This window comes from Callorhinchus milii, unplaced genomic scaffold (assembly GCF_018977255.1).
Source record: "Callorhinchus milii isolate IMCB2004 unplaced genomic scaffold, IMCB_Cmil_1.0 Scaffold9, whole genome shotgun sequence".
Lineage (NCBI taxonomy): Eukaryota > Metazoa > Chordata > Chondrichthyes > Chimaeriformes > Callorhinchidae > Callorhinchus > Callorhinchus milii.
In genome coordinates, this window is record NW_024704750.1 from 15,444,925 (window position 1) to 15,466,573 (window position 21,649).

Consider the following 21,649-nt stretch of genomic DNA (forward strand, 5'->3'; position numbering starts at 1 on the left):
GAGTGTCTGATTTAAAACTTGTACATTTTTAATTATATTTACACACAGTCACTGCACTACTTTAAGTCCTGTGAAGTGCTTTGAATTGTCCTCCTGGCGTGAAAGGGACCAAATCAAATTCAAGGATTATTAATTTTATTTACCCTTTTATATTTCTGCATTTCAGATATTTAACTAATCACTTCTTAAAAGTCAATATATTTTGATATAGAATATCCACCAGAGTTTAGAAATGGTATATTTACAATCACATTTCTAAATTTGAAGGTAAACTTGTTCACTCTTTTCAAAGCGTCTAAGATCTAATAAGTCTTCTAGGAGAGAATACACCACAAAACTTGTTACGTTCCTGTTCATTAACAAACTCCCTATATTCAGTGTTATCAGAGAAATGGCAAACCTATATCTTAGCACCTCCCTCCCTCTGCGATCTCCACTAACCAAGTCTGCTGCTTGCTCCTCTGCAAGGCAAACTCGAGCTTGCTGTACAGAGTCCCACTGTTTTCCACAAAAAGCCATCAAAGGAATGACCAATTTTATCTGGAGGATCAACATAGAATTCATATAACAGGATAATTCATTCATTCGTTCAATAATAAATAATAATCCTTGCATTTGATAGCGACTTATCACGTCTTTGAGATGTCTCAAAGTGCTTCACAGAATATACTATAAAGTGAATTGACTCTATATTTTGTGGGGAAATGACGCTTCTAAATTGCCTGACTGTTTGAGCAAAACCACAACAACAAACAACCACAACAACAAATGAACAACATCCGTAACAAACACAACATGTATTTATAAAGCGGGCTTCACATAGGGCAATGTCTTGGAGAAGCTCGCATTGTAGCTGCATCAAAAAGGACAGATCTTGCATCAAGCGACATTCAGACATTTACAAATTAACGTCGGATCCAATCAGCCTTCAGTATCAATACTCCCAGGTTTCTAAGATGATTAGATAATAATACAATAATAATCCTCACATTTGATATAGCGCCTTATGTGGTTGGCACGTCTCAAAACGCTTCACAGAGTGTATTGTAAAGTGAATCGACTACATTTTGTGGGCAAAATGCGGCAGCTAATAGTGCATAGTGTCCCACAAACGGTCATGGATTGAGTGACCAAATTATTTTTTTTTTTAAAAAGGTATTATCCTTCAGATATTCCAGAACAAAGCAAAGAGGGTGCAGTTTAGGATTTGCAAAGCTCTTGTTCAGTTTGGGTAAAGTTGTCCCTCCAATTCAGGGAGTTGGGTGGTTAAATGACACAGCCTGAATTCCTTAACTTGTTTTGCTAGTTATACACATCCTTTAACAGCTTTCTACCCTCACTCCCCCGCGCTCTGCCCAATCAACCTGAAGTTGCCCGTCTCTGTGGAATTAAACAAAACTTGGAAGAGCTTAATCAGCCTTTTATTATGCCTCAGGCATTGCATACCTGACTTCGTGATGGGGTGGAGGAACAGATTATCATGCAGAGTTCAAATCACTAACTTGCTTAACTCCAAAGTTAGTTTTTTAATGTCACATAGGTAATAAAGTCAGAATAACCCACTGTGCCTGGCTATGGTCCATTCAGAGCAACTGTTTTGTTACAATTTTGTAAATGACGGCATGGGGAATGTGCGATATTTCATAATAGATTTGATGGGATAAATATGCTGAAATTGATATAAATATGCGCTTTGAGACGTCTCGAAGATGTGATAAGGCGCTATATCAAATGCAAGGATTATCACTATTATAATAATCCTTGCATTTGATGTAACACCTTTCACATTGTCGAGATGTCTCAAAGTTCACAGGATTTACTATAAAGTGGTGTGTCTGTGTGTATATTGTGGGTAGATTTGGCAATTTGCCCAAAGCCATGTCCCACAAACAGCCATGGAGTGAGTGACCAACTATATTTGAAGGATTGTTAGTCAGGACACTGGGAGAAACTCCCTCTTTTCAAATAGTGCCTTGGGATCTTTAACATGCACTCGGACAGGCAGACGGGACCTCAGTTTAACGCGTCAACCAAAGAACGGCACCTCCGACAATGCAACACCCCCCGACCCCCAACACTGCATCAGGAATGTCAATATAGACTATATGGGTTCCAAATCCCTACATGGGACTTGAAGCCACAACCTTTTGACTCAAGAGACGAGAAAAGTCACAAATTCCTCTCAGGATGGTATTCCAGATCGAGAATATAGCGCATCGGATCGAAATATCTGAAATTTGGTTTAAAATAAACAGGAACTGGGTCCACGGGAGGCAAGCAGGCTACTGTGGTCGGGTTACCAGGCGTAACTTAGGCAGCTCGACATGCTTTCCACTCTAGTAATCGGACACACTCTGATATTAGTGCAGCTGTTGCCTATCAGTAAAGGATAATTAAAACTCTGGTGCAAACAACATACCCACTTGTACAAGAATGCTGGGCTAAGGTTATGTTTTGAGTGAAATTTACAAGATGTAATCTGCCCCTATCATGGCCAATCACATATTTACAATTTGACACTTCTTCACACCCGCAGTTCTCTTTGCTTATCTTGCTACAATTGTGGCCAATAATTCGCCAGATAAAATTGGTCCTTTACTTCATGGCTTTTTGTCGGACATCACTCGGTGCTAATTCGTTGCCTACAAATACACAGTAAATACACAAATACAGTAAAGTCTTGTGAAGTACTTTGAGACATCTCAACGTGGTAAGGTGCTATGCAATAATAGCCTTTACATTTGATGCAGCTCCTTTCAGGTCTTCTCAAACTGCTTCACAAGATTTATTGTAAAGTGTGATGACTGTGTATTTTATATGCGACACAGCAATCAATTTGCGCACAAGCAGTTTCCCACAAATGGCCACAAAGGGAATGACCAATTTTATCTGGGAGATTGTTGACTGCAATACCTTTCTTCTTTTAAATAGCGGTTTGGGATCTTTTACGTCCACCTGTATCAGATAGAAGGATCAAAATAAAGCAAGTACATGAGGCAATTGCCATTTATCCCAAATTCAATGCAACTGCAGGAAATCTCTCCACCTGTCACCAGGTCAACTTATAGATCAAACCATAACCCAATCTCTCAAAAAGCATTTGTAAATATCACTCATAAATTCAAAATACTTCTCCAAACTACAGAATACGATAGGTCTTGTGGTCCGTTTATAGCTCTGCTAAGCATATTACAAGAGAAATGTTACTGTATAGTGTGCTTAACAGGAATGCATTGTATAGTATATTAATATCATTTCTCTAGACAATTCAAAGGTTTTCTTAATCGTGTAACCTCCATATTTGGATTACATTAGACACAGCCTTCAGCAATTTAATAAAACACACATTATACAACCTGTCAACCTGTTAAAGTACCATTCAAATAATCTAATCTACTGATCTTGAATATTACAAAACCAGTAACTTTTAAACAGTTCTAACACACTGTTCATAGCATTTCAGACTTTGCCCAAATGACACTCTATGTAACTCTAGACTAAAAAATAAAAGTGATCCATTTGGCTCCCTTTATGGGGTGATTTGAGGTCTTTCACAAAATAGCTTGTGACTTATCACGATATCCTTAGTTTTGACTGCGTGTTACACTCAAGCTTCCACAATGTCAGTGATTGCTGAAAGCATTTATATCTGTAAACACACACATATATTTCCAGCTTGTTATTAAATGGGTGATTTAGCTTTGAAAAGTAGAACCCAGATGAATCACAAACCTTTAGTGTGAATTATTACATTTTAGTTAGGGTGAGGGGGGGGGAATACAATGCAGAAACCGCTATCCCCCCAAAATAAATTAAGACAAAGTGTTTATAGTTATAGCAGATCAGTTTTATACTGAGGACAATCACATTTGATCTACAGAACCATAGAAATGTATGGCCTTCACAGAGGAAGGCCATTTGGTCCATCATCTCTGCCGGTGCATGAATAGTCAGTCATATTGCATTGAAAACTATCAGACTAGTGTTTCTATAAAGATTTATTTATTTAATGGTATTTTTGGAAAATTACCTCAAAAGGTAATTTTTATTCATTGCTTTAAAAATAGGACATTGCACTCGTGCGAGTATAAATTTTACAACTTGGCGTTTTAATAACCATTTTAGGCCACACTTTCACCATTGGAAGCAGTTTGTCGGTACAAAGTGATCTGGAGTGCTGTTTACTTTCATCTCTGTATCCAAACTCAAAATGACCCAGTTTCAGAGTTTTGTGCATGTGCTGTTTAGTCTTTGTTTAAAAATGTATTGAAGAACTGGTTGTGCGTGCGACTTACTAACAAAATAACTTCTGAATTTTTACCATCCAGTGGTTTACCCAATAAGGAAGAGTAGGTCATTCAGCCCCTCAAGCCTGTTCCACCATTCTATTAGGTTATGGCTGATCTGTACCTCAACTCTATTTACCTGCCTGTGCTCCATATCCCTTGATACCCTTACCAAACAAAAATCTATCCACCTCAAGTCTCAACAAGTTTGAGAAAAGGGACTCATTCCAGTTCAGGCTGTTATGTTTGCCCCCATATCCCCAGTCATATCCTTGAGACTATAAGCCTTAAAAATTTAAGATCACCCATTGAATAACTCCTGAGAGGTGGTGCTTTGACTTGTGAAAAAATGATGCCTGAGATGCCAATAAAGGTGCAGTATCCTTCGCTGTACAAACCTCTCTGAAAGTCTTTCACATACACTTTTTTTTAATACAAGCATAAAAATTCTGTCGACTCTTAAAACCACTTTTCACTTTATTTTACTGCATCTTACAGAGTTATATTACAAACATTTTTGCAATTTCCATTTAACCCTTTCCTGTTGCTTTTGTCTTGCTTACTGAGAGACGAGAAGCAGAGACACCAGTGAAATGCAGTAAAAACACTGACTGGAACTGCAGTCCAATCATTCGATACAGACCAAAAAGCACTGATATCGAACAGTTACCCAATCTCATTTACTACCCTTAAACTAAAAATTACATGGCTTACATAAAACCGAAGGGAGTCATTCCAAATAGTGTGCTCTGCTCCCAATCTCTTGTCTGGTGATGAACGTGTCAGATTCATTGTTCTGTGGGTGTCTACCCTTCTTGTGGAAAATAAGGCAGAATAAGTGAGTTCTGAACCATGTAAAAGCAGCATAGCTCCAAATAGTTCAAACACTCGTGTAGGTGAAAACAATCATCAGCTTCAGAGAGAGGAAAAAAAACAAGAGCCCAGCTGCTGAAAGCTTACAGAAATTATACTGAACTGAAGTCAGGGAATATGCACCTTGAATTTCTATCAAAGTCCTTTACAAATGGCATCCTTTAGGCAACCCAGGCCCGAGGTTCCTCCAGCTGAGCTGCTTGCATACTCAACTGGATAGCAGAACATGGTCCAATTTCATTACTTTTAAAAGAAACCCCGCCTTTCACAACTTTGAAGAATCTTCTCTGATTAAAATCATGTAGAGATGCACAATCTTTCATTTAAAAATTCCTTCGGTTGAAACCAAAAGGTGCATATATAGATCCAGCCAAGATTTTATTCACTGTACACAAAGGGCAAGGAGTGGTGGGAGGGGGGAGAAATAAGCAGCAACTGGATGTTTCTCGATAGGAAAGCCTCTATCCTGTCTCTCAAAGCAACAATTATATTTCCCAAAACAAGAAACCCTTTTGAATTTTGTTCAAAGGATTAGAGGATGTGGGAGAAAAGGAGAAATTAAAATCATAATGTTAAAAACGTGAAACCACTCGCCACCAAAAACTAAACCATTGTTCAAATAAAAAGCAGAAGCTTTCTTGGAAGATTGTCCAAGAAAAGAAAAAAAAAGCGTGCATTCCAAACTAGTAGTGAAGACATATATGCATATATATCTATCTATACAGGCACCAGCAGATTCACTGTTATTTTTTGTTGTAACGCTCACACATATACACACAACCTCTACAATATGTGCTTTCGTCAATCATTGACCTCTGAGGTACCAAGACTTAAAACAATAAAGGAAAAACAAAATATTTTGGAGGGGAGTGGAGGTGGGGGAGGGGGAAAGAGGAAAGGAGCAGGGAAGAAAACAGAAACAGTGCTGTTTGAGAAAAATTTAATCTGGCAATTTTCTGTATGAAGTTGTTGCAGTTGATAGAGGAATCTTGTGATACAAGTTTTCTGGAAACCCGTCAACGTGATTTTCACCAACAGGCCCTTTGAATGGCACCCTACCGCAATCTATAGCCAAATGGATATGTATGGGGGAGGGGGATATTTCCTTCTCCCCAATCACTGAAATGGTGCATCTCAGATAACAGTCCCATCTTTCTGATACCACAGTTCATCCTCTGAATACTTTGACAATTTTAAAACTTTTTTTTTTAATTTAGCACAAATGCGCCATGCCATAGTGCTGCAAAGGTGTGTGACACAATGAGACACAGACAGATAAGAGCCGCATGGAAATTAGAGGGTCCTGTTGCAAAGCAATTTGTAAAAAATTGCATGCACGAAGAGGACACATTTTTGAATTTCTTTCTGGTTTACTAACGTAGCCACAGTTTAAGACGCAGTGCATCAACTCCGTTTAAGTAATATCTGAACAGCCTTTTGTCTCTCACAAATCCAAGATTTTCATAGAGTTTCAGAGCAGATTTGTTTGTGATTTCCGTTTCTAAGACAACCTAAAAGTACAAAAAGAAAGTTTTAGAAAACAAAACCCAGATTTAGAACAACAACAAGTTGCATGTATACAGCACCCCCTCATGCAGGGAAGCATCTCAGAGTGCTTAACAATGGTGGAGCTAGACATCTAAGGGGGGAAGTGACCGTAAGCACGGTGGAAGAAGATGGTCTTCAGGCATGACCCGAAGATGGGGAAGGAGGGAGCAAGATGGTAGGATTGAATGCAGGTTATTTGTGGAATACAATATTAAAAGGCGCCTCTTTAACAAGATCATAAAAATGTGCAACAAAATATTTAAACTTTCATAAACGTAATATTTGACAGACAAGTTAAAGATATTATTAGAGATTATGCCTTAAACTATTAAGCGTTTTGAGAAGCTGCCCGCATGAAGCATGTTATATACGTGCAATTTGTTATTCAAGAGAATTCCACACAAAATGTTACTCTATACATGTAGAAAAACGGTTTTGAGCACGTATCCCCAGTACTTCCCATTTATCAGATAAATTATAAATTGAGGAATTCTGCGAGCTGTAAAGTATATTTCTCTCTCCTCGCCCAAACCAAAAAAGTCTCCCTTTTTATAAAAAATTGCAGTCAGTCTACACCTAAGAATTGTCTGGATGGGCATCACCAACTGGTTCAGTGGCCATTGCCTAGAGAATCTTTTGCAATTTGATGCCCCAAATCTTGCGGCTATTCCTGGACGTGGGTAAAGGGCAACACCTCCCCTCACAGCAGTGCATCAAACCTTTCAGAAAGTCAAGCCTCTGTAGCTCAAGTAGCTCACACTAAATACATGACTACCCCTTTGAAGTTTAAAACTTACCTTCATTTCGTGCTAATTTTTTTAAAAAAAATCTACCAGCCGAGCTGTAAATCAGCAGGATTGTGCCTCCTGCGCTTATCCCCATGCTCATTCACAAAGTGCTGAAGTGCAGGAGATTGACACAGGACAAAGTGGGAATGCTGCAAACCCAGCATTTCTCAAATTTCTGTGCTGACTGAAAACAGTGTTCAGTGCAGCCAGCCCTCCAGCTGGGATGACTCTGGCCAATTCCATGCGGAAAACGGCAACATTGAGGATTTTTAAATTTCCAAAAATTTTGTGCCACAAGATTGGTTACAATGAAGCTTTGGCACTATGAGATAAGTCACATCCTCAGATCAGCTGGGGGAGAGAAAGGAAATATCTCTGGGTTGCACACCTCTGAGGAGTGTGCCTTTTCAGCTCCTGTGTTTGAAGGTTCTTTGTATTTCAATTCAAATCCCTTCCAATGAATGAAATTTGTTATCTTTCGTGAAGGTGGTTGCATGGAGCACCTTCAGACATTGGGCTGGTCCAAAATACAGAGTAGGACCTCTCACTTAAGTTTCCCCTCACCTCTGATCAGAGTGCCAATGAGATGACTTTGAAGCGATCTAGGTCTATGGCCCAGATCAGCTCAAGGTCTGACATGACAGCAGAGGCCACCTGTGGGGGAGGAGAATATAAAACCAAAGTGTAATGAAACTGGAATCAGATTATTATAGTTGTAGATGTGTGTTAATGGCATAGTGGTTGTGTAACAGATAGTACCTCATCACAGTCGCCTTCTACCATGGCATAAATAGCTTTCTTCACCAGATTTGTGCCTGTGAAACAAAGTGAGACTGTAAGGACCACAGAGTTGGAAAATACAGCAATCTGAATTTTAAAGTAAACAGAAAAACAACTGCTGCAAAACTCAGGCAGTCTGGTATCCAACACCAATCCATTCTGTGACAGAATGTTGGGATGTAGATTCATGAGAGCACAGAAGTGCTGAGCTCAGGCACATAGATATACAGACACTAAGAGGACACAAGGCATTTTCACACTGAGGGCAACAGGGGTCTCAGATTGATGCTTTCACACACATCTTGCAAGTGTTTCAGAACAGAACTGGCAGGGGTCTGGAAGCATACTGTCCACTAGATATGAAGGTGGGAGTGTGTAAGGAGAACGGGAAAGCCTTAAGTAAATAAAGGATTTACAATTATTTTTAAAAAATTGCAAACATACCTTAAAACTGTATTGAGATAATATTACTACATAAGTACAGGACAACTATAGTAATAATTGCATTTGATATAGCACCTTATCGCGTCATTGAGATGTCTCACGGAGCGTCACAGAATATATTGCAAAGTGGATTGACCCTGGATGAAATGTGGCAGCCAATTGCGCATAGCAAAGTCCCACAAATAGTCATGGATTGAATGATCAAATCCACCCCCCCACCCCACCAAGCAGAAATGAACCTCACTATAGCCTATTGCCAAAGTTGATTGTTAACATACGAAAAACACACCAGTAGATTAAAGCAAGAAGGATTACAGTATGAGATGCCACAGAGACAGTATTAGAGATGGTATTAGGAATCTTATTAGCAAGTTGGCTAAAGGACATGCACTCCACCATCAATTCTGTAGGGACAACGCAGCAGTGAAAAGACAGGAAGAGTTGGTTTGCTCAATCAGTAACTTTGTTTCAATCTGGAACTAGGAACAACACAAAGAACACAAATAGAAGTGTGAAGCAGTGGGATGAGCGTTAACAATGTAGCATTAGGGAAGTGAAAACAGAAAAGCAGGCATTCGGGGGATGGGGGGGGATAGAAGAGAGAAGATGGAAAGGGCAGTATTGAAAGATTGCGGAAGTCATTCAAAACACAGCTGATCTGTGATGAGAATAATAGGGAAGACGTACAAATGTCTACGTAAATTGAAAATGTATGACATATTGCCCAGTCACTAAAGGAGACAGGCAACTGGTATTTAAAACTGAAAAAATTGCAAGGCAATGGGTCCTTAGAAAAATAATCAGAAAATACACATACAGGCACAATTACCACAAATTCAAAGAAATCTGATGGCTTTAAATCACCGGGTTTGCCTTTGTCCACTCTACTGCATATATTTTGGTCCAGATATTGAGTGCTGGGAATAGGAATACATACAGGTAGGATAGGAGAAAAACATGGGTGTCCTTTGGCATGTTATTTTAATTAATTTCTTTTTTCCCTGTACACAGTAAGATTGGCCTAGTATTAGAACAGTCACTGAATGATGCTCGTTGGCAGAGTTCATTCCTTTAATTTAGATATCGGAATATCCCTCAATTTCATTCGTGCAAATGAATGAAGACAGTCACTATAGAACAAAATGCCATATCACCACCTTTTTACGTACGGCTACAAATACAGTTTCTCAGTGAGTGAGTGCTGGGAATGGGAATACATACGGGTAAGATAGGACAGCACTGCAAATGGAAACTGCAATGAGGCGAATGATAAATTGGACCCAAATATTAAATAGACTTTGCAAAAACACGTTCAGGAACCTTTACCTTCAAGCGCTTTGGGACGCCAACCCATGTGAGGGGTGCTGAATAAATGCAAGTTGTTGTTGTTGACTACGGTTTAACGCGTTAAGAAAACAAGGAATCTTCAGAAAAAGGGAAACTTTTTGACTTCTCTAGTAGGATTACACAGAATCAATGGTGGGTGGGAAGGAAGTTTATTGCAGTTTTGTTTGCCTACACAATCACTAGGCTTGACAGGAAGATGTTTTGACAGCACAATAAGAAGCTATATCAAGAACTATTATTATTAGTATCGCTGTTCCAAGTAGTTTCTGTGCCTACATACAGAACTTTGTTTAAATAACGGAAATTTACTACCAAAAGTATTCAGGCATAGAATATCTGAAAATATTAATGCTACCAGCACAAAACTAATGAAGAAAAATCTGGCCACAATTTACTGTTGGGCATGAATCTGAACAAGGAATCTAAACAACAGTGTCCACTCATTATTAATTCAGACAGGACACAGGCATGTGGAAGAGGTTGGGAAATTAGCCAAAGGGTGCGGGCTGAACAAGTTAGAATAGAGCCCTGTAGATAGATACAAGAGGAAGGAAATGGATTAGACTGACCTCAAAATTAGTTGCAGCTATACAGCCTTTTACTACCTTGAGTGAGTACTCAATTACTACTGGATGGCAGCTCATTTTGGTTTTAACACTGATGTTGTATTTCCAATTATTGCTAAAAGTTCAACGTGTGTTTAGATTTCTAGCCATTTTATATTGACAAGTCACAATTTTTGAACTATTGCAGCATCTGAGCATTTGATATAGCTCCTTATCAAATTACTGAGATGTCTCAAAGCGCTTCAAATACATTCTAAAGTGGACTGACCGTATATTTCGTGGGCGAAACTCAATCAGCACTAGGCTTGCATGACCATTGTTCTCAAGTTGTCAATATTTAGCACCTTATGTTTATCTACATTTAATACAATTTACCAATTATCTGCTTAGAAGCAGCCTCTCTATGTCAAATAACTAGGCAAGTACAATATTTAACATAACATTGCCATTCTTCCAAGAGTGGGGTGGGAAAGGGCTTCACATCTGAATAGTTCCCTGACTCGTACACTGGGGTAAATTGTTGCCAATGCCTACAAATTCTGTGGATGTTAGTTCGAATGGGAAATTGCAACAAACAAATTGCTTGCATATGTGTTCTCAAGGGTTAATTTCTGATCAGTAATAAAGTACTCAGTAAATTAATTACTGGGGCAGACTACTGATGAATAATATAGTAAGTGGAGCAATCAACATGCAGAGTCACTACATTTTACAGCAAACTCCTGTGAAGTATTTGGAGACGTCCTCCTGATGCTACATCAAATACAAGGATTATAAATATTTATAATTAATTCAAAGATAATACAGGTATAGTTAGGATTGCTACTTACATTGAATTAGGCAGCAATTATTGCTTTCTGTGGGGTAAGGAAGGTTTAGCATTCAAAAGTTACATTGAACCCCTACTTACCAGATAGTTCTGCTGGTAAGGGTGGTGGTGGAAGACACGGAAGTTAAGATGCCATTACAGTGGCGAAACTGACTTCAATCACTATAATAATAATAATCCTTGAATTTGATATAGCGCTTTTCACGTCGGGAGGACGTCCCAAAGCGCTTCACAAAACACACTGTAAAGTGAATGGACTGTATATTTGTGGGCGAACGCGGCAGCCAATTGCGCACAGCAATGTCCCACAAACAGTCGTAGATTGAAAATGACCAATTTATTATTTTTTTTTTGGTTTGGAGGGATTATTAGTAGGCGTATGGAGTAAGGAAACTTGCCCAAGGTTTCACCCTGCCTGGAATTGAACTCAGGTTTCTTGCTTGCAAAGCGAGTGCTCTAACCACTGAGCTACAGGACTCCACTAATTATAGTTGTAAATCTACCATGCATGTAGAAAAAAAAAGAATTTCACATAGCTAGTCATTATCAAATATCTCACCGATGCATTTTCTCCTGTACTTGGAGTCCACTGCTAACATTGCTATGTATCCTCTCCTGAACATCTTCTTGTGCATGTCCAACTTGCAGACAATGGCACCCACACACTCATCTTCAACCATAGCCTAGAGGAAAAAAAAGCAAAAAATTGTTAGCTGTACACACAAATCTGGAATTAACCAAATAAAAGACCAAGTGGTAGTTTGATATCAGGGAATCCCTGTTCAGGGAACCAGAACAACAACATCCCACACATTGTACTGAAAACCAAGGGTCAAGGGTACTGTCGGTGCATCGATTTAACATTAGAGGGACTTTACATCACTACCTATGAAAAAACCGTCGGGGGTGACGTCCTTTGAATGGAACGTTAAATCGAGGTCCTGTCTGCCTGTCCAGGCAGATGTTAAAGATCCTGTGGCTTTGTCTGCATTGCCATACTTAACACAAATGTTAGTCCTTTTTTAAGGCATTTATTTAATCCATACAAATTCAGTGACGACCCTTACCAACCATGAACAATACAACTGACCAACCGGTAACAGTTCTTCCAATATTTAGACGGATCACCTCAAGAAATTTTAGACTTATGTTTTTTTACTTTCTAATGTACTTTCTAAGTGGATAAGAAAACAGTTTCACTTGAACTTTTACATGCAGATTGCTTGCTTCCCTCACCATTTTGAGCCCGACTGTCAACTCATTTTCCTCTCTTCAACAATGTGCGGTGGGGATTGAGGCTCTACACCTCTCTACTGAAGACCTGATCAGATCCTCAGAACAGATACTGCTGCAGAAATGGGCCTTTACTAAGTTATTGAAGAGAGCACATTAATAATAATAATCCTTGCATTTGATATAGCGCTTTTCACGTCAGGAGGACGTCCCAAAGCGCTTCACAGAACACACTGTAAAGTGAATTGACTGTATATTTGTGGGCGAACGCGGCAGCCAATTGCGCACAGCAATGTCCCACAAACAGTCGTAGATTGAAAATGACCAATTTAATTATTGTTTTGGGTTTTTGGAGGGATTATTATTAGGCGTGTGGAGTAAGGAAACTTGCCCAAGGTTTCGCCCTGCCTGGAAGTAACATTTTCAGTTACTTCATAAAACTGTGTACCTCCATTTAAAAGAAGAAGTCCACCCAATCCGAAATTTCCGATTTGAGTTACCTGCATTGCACCATACACCCTACACCAAGATTCAACACTTATTCATATTTCAGAAAGATATGCAGTTGTTGAAACTACTTATCCTTCGAAAGTTTGTTTCCAGAAATCATTCATACTATAAGCAGCTTAAGCTCAGGGTAAATTAACCCAGCTACCTGGAACCAAGCCACAGAGGGATACAATGCACCATTATGGTTTAAATCGCTCATTAACTAACATATTCTTCACTCAATTCACTTTAAACACAGTATAAACAGAACGTGCTATGTTTTATAACTGATGGTCTTAGGACAGCCCAATCTAAATCATATTCCACTGATCTTGTTGCATCCTCTATTTTCTCCATTGACAAAGCAGAACAGCTACAAGTAACTGCAAGCCTGAAGGTGGAAAGCTCCCAACATAGGTGCACACCCAGTGTCCTGGACAAGAATTTGCTAACAGAGCTATGAGCAGTACACCATTGGATACCTAGGTTGTAAACCAGCAACATATCAGTTCAAAGGGCAGGGCTGGAACCCACACCTCTGATCAAATCATTACTTAAGTTAAAATAATGTAGAAAAAGGCGGCTGCAATAAAAATGGAGTCAGCTCCAGTGAAAACTGGCTTCGAGCCAGTGCAGTAAAAATAGCAAGACTAGAAATTAAGTTTTAAGAAACTAGAAGCGATAATTAGTGACAAATGATCTGCCGATGAAGTAGAACTAAAAATGCACTCCCTGGGCCTCACAGGTATTTGCTGGAGGCGATCTATATAATGTAAGTTTGTAAATAAAAAGACAGCTTGTGCATGTGAGATTATGGTGATGAGCTTTTGCTACAGATAGGCAGTTACTGGTTTATCATTCCCAGCCACATTGCCATAATCATCAGCCCACTGCTAACTCATCAACTGGTCTAGTAGAGATAGGCATAAATCGTCTCTCCAGAAATGTTCACATAATATGAATGATCACAGATCAGACTATTGTCATAAGTTTTTTTTATATGTAAAGTTCTCTGTTTATACTTGGGCCTATCAGCCTCAAATCAGACCAAGCTTGCATTGTATAGTATAACAAAACCGGTAGATCAACTATTATGCTGGTGCTATAACCCTGGGAATATGGAAAAAAAGAAATATTATAACCCAGGGAATGTAGAAAGAGGAAATACTATAATTCATGGGAATACGTAAAGAGGAAATATACAAGATCATTTATCCCACAAAAAACTAGTACTGGAGTTGAGGATGATGTGTGTTTAAAAATGCACTCACTCATTAGTTCTGATTCATTTCCTGTTCTGTGCAACTCTGGTGTTCTTCTCTGTACCAGCTCCCTCCAACTGTTTCACACACATCCTCACAAGCTCCATCACAAATCACCTCAGAACACCCACCTCTCCACAAACACTAACATTATTCAGTCAGCTGCCATTACAAGGTACAGTATGTTGGCAAGCAAGCTTAAAACACAGTCCTCAGAAAAGAGGTGATTCAGTTCCTCCTAGAGGGGCAGGGAAAACTGAAAGAACAAGGGGTGCGTGCATGTTTACAAAAATACAATCACTCTACTTCACAGTAAAATCCTGTGAAGCAGTTTGAGACGTCCTATCAAAGTTCTAATAATCTATCTTACACATAATAATCCTTGCATTTGATATAGTGCCTCATTATGTTGTTGAAACATCTCAAAGCACTTCACAAACTATATTTTAAAGTGGATTCACTGTGTATTTGGTGGGTGAAACATAGACATAGCCCCAATTGTGGACTTCTCAATATGCTATATCAAATGCAAGGATTATTATGTGCAAATATTTCCAAGATTTACCATGCAACTCATTGTACTCAAGGCTTTGGTCAGTCCCACAAAAACTAGAAGAGAAGTTGCTCATTATGGCATGAGCCAACTAAAACTGCTCACACCAAATGTTTAGAAATGCATTTCAACGAGAATTAAACTGTTGGGGCTCAAATTTATAACCTTGTGACTGAGATCAGAAAGCCCAAGTGCCATAGTTGGCAGGTCATATCCTCTTTGTAGAAAATTACCACCATGAGTCACTCGGAGCAAATCTCTGTGGTCTTATTGTCTGCTATTTACTTTTTAAAACAAGGACTCTCTTGATTTGCTGGGCCTAAAATGGACCAGCTCCCTCAATGGAACATCCATTGTGGCTATTGCTAAAGAAACTACATAAAACATACCTTTGTACTAGTCCCAAAGACAACATTTTACTTGCCTTGTGAAACAGTGACAAAGCAGCATCATCAATTCCATCCTTAGTGTTACTGAGTGGCACCACAAAGGATCACTGAGATTCTCCAAATGCACAATAACAGGGATGAAAATGATTGATATTTCACTTTAATTAGCAGCGTGCAATTTCATAAATGCCACACCTTTTTTAAATGTCCTTCACCCACAAACACTTAAAATTCAAGAGTCCTAGCTCCACCAATAACTCAATGCGTTCATCCAGCAAGCAGCTGTGCACATAGTGAATTGCTGTGCTGTTTTGTCACTGTATATTGCCGACTGGAATCGTGACTGAAATCCATGTCTGGGTTGAGCTAGCTGATCTGTCAGGAGCAGCAGTTGGAATCTGCAATCTGAATGTTGCCCTGTGTGAAGGGCACTATAATAAATGCAAATATTGAACAATTGGTCTCAGTAATCCAAATGAGAAAGACAATTTAGTTAAAGCTTCCACTCCTGATTACTATTTAGTAGCAACCCCACCAATAGATCCTGCTAGAAGTCATACATATGTGGATGTTGGTTTATCAAGCTTGACTGCACCAGGGTTGAATAGCACATCAACATTTAATCATTGAGGCTCACTCACAAATTTGAGCAAGATATCAGCCAGCAATAAGTACCCATTGAACAGTACCCCTGTAGAAAGAAAAAAAGTCAACACAGGGGAAAGAGAGAAGAAATCCACACAAGAAACATACTTTGTTCCAACATGCCTGAAGCAACAGCTGAATCCACAGCTGAATCAGTCTTAAGTTTGCACAAGATTAACCACTTGCTCTCGATAAATGCAGGTTGAGTTTTGATCAGCTTCTGTTATTGAAAATAAAGGATAAATGGGCATAAATGTATGATTGGAACAACCAGATCAGATAAATATCTCACCCCCTCCAGTTATTTTTTGCTATATACATTTCTCATTGAACAGCTTGACAAGTTCATTATATTGCAGCTATTACTCTGCTTTACAGTAGATCTTACAGTAATTTCCAAAAGGGCTCTTTGCTGCCTGCCCCCAAAAAACTCCAAATCACTTTCAAGCACCAAAAGAACAAGTCATTTGGACTATCCCTATTCATCTTGTCAAACAGTAAACAGAACCTCAGAATTCAGTGCAAGAGAATGTCTCGCTAGCATTTTTCCTCCTTTCCCCTCACCTATAGGCGCCTTGCTAATTCATTGCTGCAGTGGTCATTATTCAAATCCAAAAATTAAACAGTGAGCTTTGGAATGTTATTCAACTGTTGTAGCCTCAAAGCCAAGTTCGATCCTATTCTCGCTGAATATTCAACAAGCCTTTCTGAATTCCTACAAGGAGGAACCCTAGCTGACTTTCTCCTAAACTAGCGGCACTGAGGGAAAGTGTGGTCCTTCAACTGCGCCCTAACTGAGATCAATCAACCAACCAACAGTGCAGAGATCAAGGATCTTCACCTGTAAGGCTCGGTTACCCGCTGGATAAACATAGAAGCTAGAATTCCTGCATGTTAAGGATTCTTGGTGAAATATTTGACAAACTGTGCAATGGTTAAGAAATAATGTGCTGTGAATTAAAATGGAACATCATTTATTTTTATTGCATATTTAAAATATAATCTCTTGTGGTGCATTAGGAAAAGTTATGGACTAAATTGCTGTTGCAAAGTTGCAATTTCACAACTAGAGCAGGATCTGAACCTGCTAACTTCTGGTACGAATGACCACCACGTGGTGCTTTTTCTCACTGGTCCATCCAACTACATTCAGTCTTAAAATTATCATTTTAGACTGTTCTCAATCTGAAAAGCCATCAATTTGGGAGAAAAAGCTTTAGTGTCATTCTGAACAGGATTGTGAGAATGTTAGAATTTCTATTGTGAAGTTGACAGTATGCTGTTGTCCATTAACAATAGATGTGCAATCTTCTGACAGGGATTTTGCAAAGGTAATTGCAAATCTGATATCTTAAAGAATCTTGAAGTGTTGCTTTCATTTTACACTAGCTGTGAAAAGAGAGAAAAATATACCCATCTTCAGTATTAATTTTACGAACTCCAATGACAACCTTCATTGGAATTAAAGCTACACAGTCAGACAGACCATTTAGCTAGTAAGATACCCAAGTGAAAACTTAAAACTACTTTAGTAATTTTGCACAAAAATATATCTTACTGTGATCGATCAAAATAGTTTTAAAATTATATATACTGTAGATGGTTATAATGGAGCAAAATCTGCTGGTAGAGTCCTCAAAATTGACTATTAATGCACTTACACTTTCAGAAAACAAGCAGCTTCATTCAATCATTCCAGGTCACAGAAAAGCTTTTCACTGAATCACAGTAATGTTCTACTAATTTCTACCATGTAGTGGATATAATAACTGATATCTTAGATAACCCTGAGGGTTATTCCCACATTGGTCAGCCATACTTTTATGTTTTGTGTTTTAAAGAACTCATTAAAGGTTATTCTGCAAATGTGATACATCTGGTGAAATGCAACTCTGTCCAATTCTAACTCGTTATATAACTGTAGTGCATTAATTTGTTTTTTCCCCAAAAAACAAAAGACATTCCCAAATGGTCTCCCTCACTTTAACCAAAGCTTAGATTAGTGTATAAGATAGTTAGATTGAAAGCAACAAATACAAGGACGCATTAATTATGCTGTCAAAAAAAGTTCTCAAAATTCAGAATTTTCACACTTAAAAAAAACAAACGTGTACAGTACCTACGGACAGGACAATTAACAGCGACCACTGACAAACGGGTGTTAAAGTACCGCCCCTCATGGTAACCTCCAGCAAAGGCAGACTCTTGTAGCTTAGAAATGCAAAATGATCAGAAATGCCATGTTGTATTTCGCAAGCTGCCTTAATACAGTACACAAGCACACGGAGAAACGCATTCAACACTCCCCATCTGGAAGGTAAAAGAGACGTCAGTGCACACAAGGCATGCGCTGCCACTTCTTCTTCTGTACTTATAGTACATACCCAATGTGACCAGAAGCAACGTGCTGCGGACCACATAACTTTTGGATTTGCCTCTCGACCTGTAGCGAGCAGTAAATCACACAACTTATAAACCGATTCTCTCCTCTCCGCCCGTCAAACGCACAGTTCCTCCTTTCGCACCCAATCTCACACTTACCAGAAAACAAAGCTGCGGCCAGTTGTGAATAAAATATCTATAGGTATATATGGAATAAGGTTCAGACAAATCTTTCGTGATCAACCGCATAATATCTGGCATTTGTAACTCGGATTGGTAGCCCACGTATCGTATACTGTCGGCCTCTTGTAAGCTACAAGCGGCCACCGAGGCGGCCAGGCGCTGCTGGTGCTCCTCCTCCTCCTCGTCCTCCGGGCTGACACCGAGTCGCCGCTCGATTCCGTCCGCCGGGTGCTCGGGGCCGGGCCCGGAGACCTCAGCAGTCCTTTGGTTCTCGTCGTGCTTCGCCTCGGCTTTTTTCCTCCTGCCTTCGGGCGGCGACAGTCCAACCAGCGCCGCCTTCAACTCGGCGTCGCCTTCGGCACACGAGAGGCGGCCTCTGCGATCCGCTTTGTAGTGAAGCTCGGCCACGCAGCCGTTCAGGAGCCGCTGCTGCTGCTGCTGTTGAGGAGGAGGCGGAGGCCGGTGAGGATGCGGGACGCCCTTCTTCCCTCGGCTCGTCTCCGGGTACGTGATAAGGTGAGCGCCCGGCTCGGGCCTCTCTTCCTCGGCGCATCCTTGCCCCGCTGTGCCGGCGTAGGCAGCTCCTTGCGGGCCCGGGCCGCCCACCAGCGGCTGGTAAGCCCCGGAGTGGTTGAGGGCGGCGGTCGAAGGCGACACCACGCTAGGCCCGGGCGGTAGATCGGACATTTCCTAAATACCGAGAAGCCGGAGAGGCGGCGGCGAGAGCCCGGGGAGGGGAATGGGAGGGGAGGGGGGGGGGTGGGAGAGGGGGTGGGGGAGAGGGAAAGGGAGGGGAGGAGAGAGAGAGACCTCTCTCAGCAGCCGTACATTCCCGCGCCGGCCCCTGTCAGGCGGCACCCGACACCAACAGCGGCCGAGAGGCGAGGAGTTGAGCGGAGGCGGCGGCGGCGCTCAACCGTCACTCGAGGCCAGCGGCGGCCGTAAAGTGCTGCCCCGGCGACGTCACGCCGTCGTAAAGTCACCGCCCCGCGAGGGAGGGAGGCTGGGAGTCATTTTACGACGTCAACCTTCGACCGAGCGACGGCGAGAGGAGGTTCTAGAAAGAAACGGGACGGAAAAAAAACCACCACCGTCGTGGTCGTCGTCATCATCATCATCAACCAACGGCTTCCACACCGCAAAGGCCGCGTTGCTCGGAAAAGTGCGGACGCCGCTGGGAAGTTAAATATAGCAGGTGGTGTGTGTGTGTGTGTGTCCGCCCCCGGGAGGGTAGGGGAGGCCGGGGCCTCGCCTCTGGGACAGGATCTGGGGGGGAACCTGAACCGCTTCACAGCAGCAACGATACGATGTCCTTCGCGACCATGAACGGGGATGGGTCCGGACTAAGGGAGAGACAAGGTGGGAGGGGCGGGGAGTATCATATCACCTCCGATCACGTATGTGTGTGCAAATGATGAAGACAGAACGCGTCAGACTTATAACCTGGGCCGATAGACATGTTTTTTCCCCCCTCCCCTCCCCCGCGGAATCCGCTATAAACAGCACCCGCTATCAACCCGCTAAACATGGAAGGTTCTGGGCCCGGAGCCTCTGCCGGTTGTTTTGATTACCCGACGTCACTGTGGGCGGGGCGACGGCGGCGGCGGCTCCGGACGCGCACGCGCGGTGCGTCGCAAGCGGGAAGCGGCCTTCACTCCACGCGGAGGCCTCGCTGTTGTGAGTGTCTGTCTCCGTCTCTCTATGTGTTTGTCTCTCTCTCTCTCCTCTGTATGTGTGTTTGCGAGTGTCTCTGTGTGAGTGTCTCTCTCTCTCTCTCCCCTCTGCCCGTTGCTGCCTTTATTATGCCAAAGACGCGTTGTGTGATTGAACACTCGATGTTGCTCAATCTCGGAGGCGGAGCCGTGTATCCAAGATGGAGGCGATGAGCTGAGTTATGGTTCAAAGGCAAAATGTCCTATTCCATATTGGAACCTACTCAAACTATATAGAGCTGCCCCTGGAGGTTCCATCTGAAATCGTTTTGCAGTCTATTTTCTATAAACATTTTTTTATCCCAACTGTGACAGTCGAGGCGATCAGCCAATCCACGTTACACAATTGTCAGCACACAGAAGTGCTCGTTTCTAACCTAAATTGTGAACTTGTAGTCTTAATTGACGCACCACTCAACTGAGACCTTAAATTGAAGTCCATTCTGACTGTCCAGGTGGACTTTTAAAGACTGCGCAACATCTTTTCAGAACAGGGTTCCTCTTAGTGGGTGTGAAATGAGTGACCTACTTCTGGTTGCCAGATGCAGCATCCCTTTAAGATTTCCTAATTAAGAAATTGTAGAAAATCACCCCAAACATAGGGTACACATTGTGCTGTCCTTTCCTTTGAGACAGTCACACTACTTAGAAGATTTTCAGGAAAGCAACGCTAAGTTAAACAAGTAATGTTTTAAATATCTGTTCTGCAACTGAGTTTGTTGCCAAGTTTCATACTGTTAGATGGAACATCTGCAGGCAAGCCTTGCTCTTTGGAAAAATCTTATCTATGAACTTTGCCCCACTACAGTGCAGAATTTCAGGTCTCTGGCTTCTGCGCAAAGGAGGAAGGATGATCTGAAAAGGGCGAACAATGTAATTGAAAATCTTTCTTCCTCTCTGCTTTTGTTATAAATCGAACACATCGGCACATTGTGGTGGTGGAGCTACGTGATACATTTGTGCTGTGCTACACAGAATTGAAGTAGCATTTTGTATTGTACTGTCATATTTGCAAAAGATTATAATATTTATCTTCCAGTAGATTCACAGTACTAAATATTGCATGAAACTTACCTCATCCCCACTAAGTGGACTTTCAAGATTGCAGTCAATGGTGCCCAAGAGACAATGCATATGATAAAGTGTTTTGAAATGGATGTTGAAGCTTGACTAACCTGAATGTGATGCAACAGAAGGCTGAAAGAATGGAAATCTTCTGACCTTGAAAGAGTTACTAAAAGGTGGGTGTGGTGGTCGATTAACAGTGAATGTCCTGAAAGTGTGCAAGAGCTTTAAGAGTTGACCAGTCACATTTTCCTTTGTTATGGCGTAATGATAGC

At 41.0% G+C, this 21,649-nt stretch overlaps 1 protein-coding gene across 1 annotated transcript; it reads right to left on the reverse strand.

Annotated features, from left to right (window-relative positions):
- Window positions 1-4,745: 4,745 nt before the first annotated feature.
- On the reverse strand, window positions 4,746-19,302 carry naa30 (N-alpha-acetyltransferase 30, NatC catalytic subunit). The gene is made up of 4 exons (XM_007893297.2): window positions 18,574-19,302; window positions 12,021-12,144; window positions 8,255-8,310; window positions 4,746-6,670 (listed from the first exon to the last, which is right to left on the reverse strand). Exons 1-4 carry the CDS (start codon window positions 19,282-19,284, stop codon window positions 6,533-6,535), a joined length of 1,029 nt encoding a protein of 342 aa, XP_007891488.2. The 5' UTR covers window positions 19,285-19,302; the 3' UTR covers window positions 4,746-6,532.
- Between the last annotated feature and the right edge of the window lie 2,347 nt (window positions 19,303-21,649).

Coding starts and splice junctions, on each gene's coding strand:
- naa30 (XM_007893297.2), bottom strand. CDS start 19,284: ATGTCCGATCTACCGCCCGGGCCTAGCGTGGTGTCGCCTTCGACCGCC. Junction 12,145..18,573: donor GGCCGCAGCTTTGTTTTCTG/GTAAGTGTGAGA, acceptor TTTTTCCTCTAG/GCTATGGTTGAAGATGAGTG. Junction 6,671..8,254: donor TAGAAGGCGACTGTGATGAG/GTACTATCTGTT, acceptor TTGTACTTTTAG/GTTGTCTTAGAAACGGAAAT.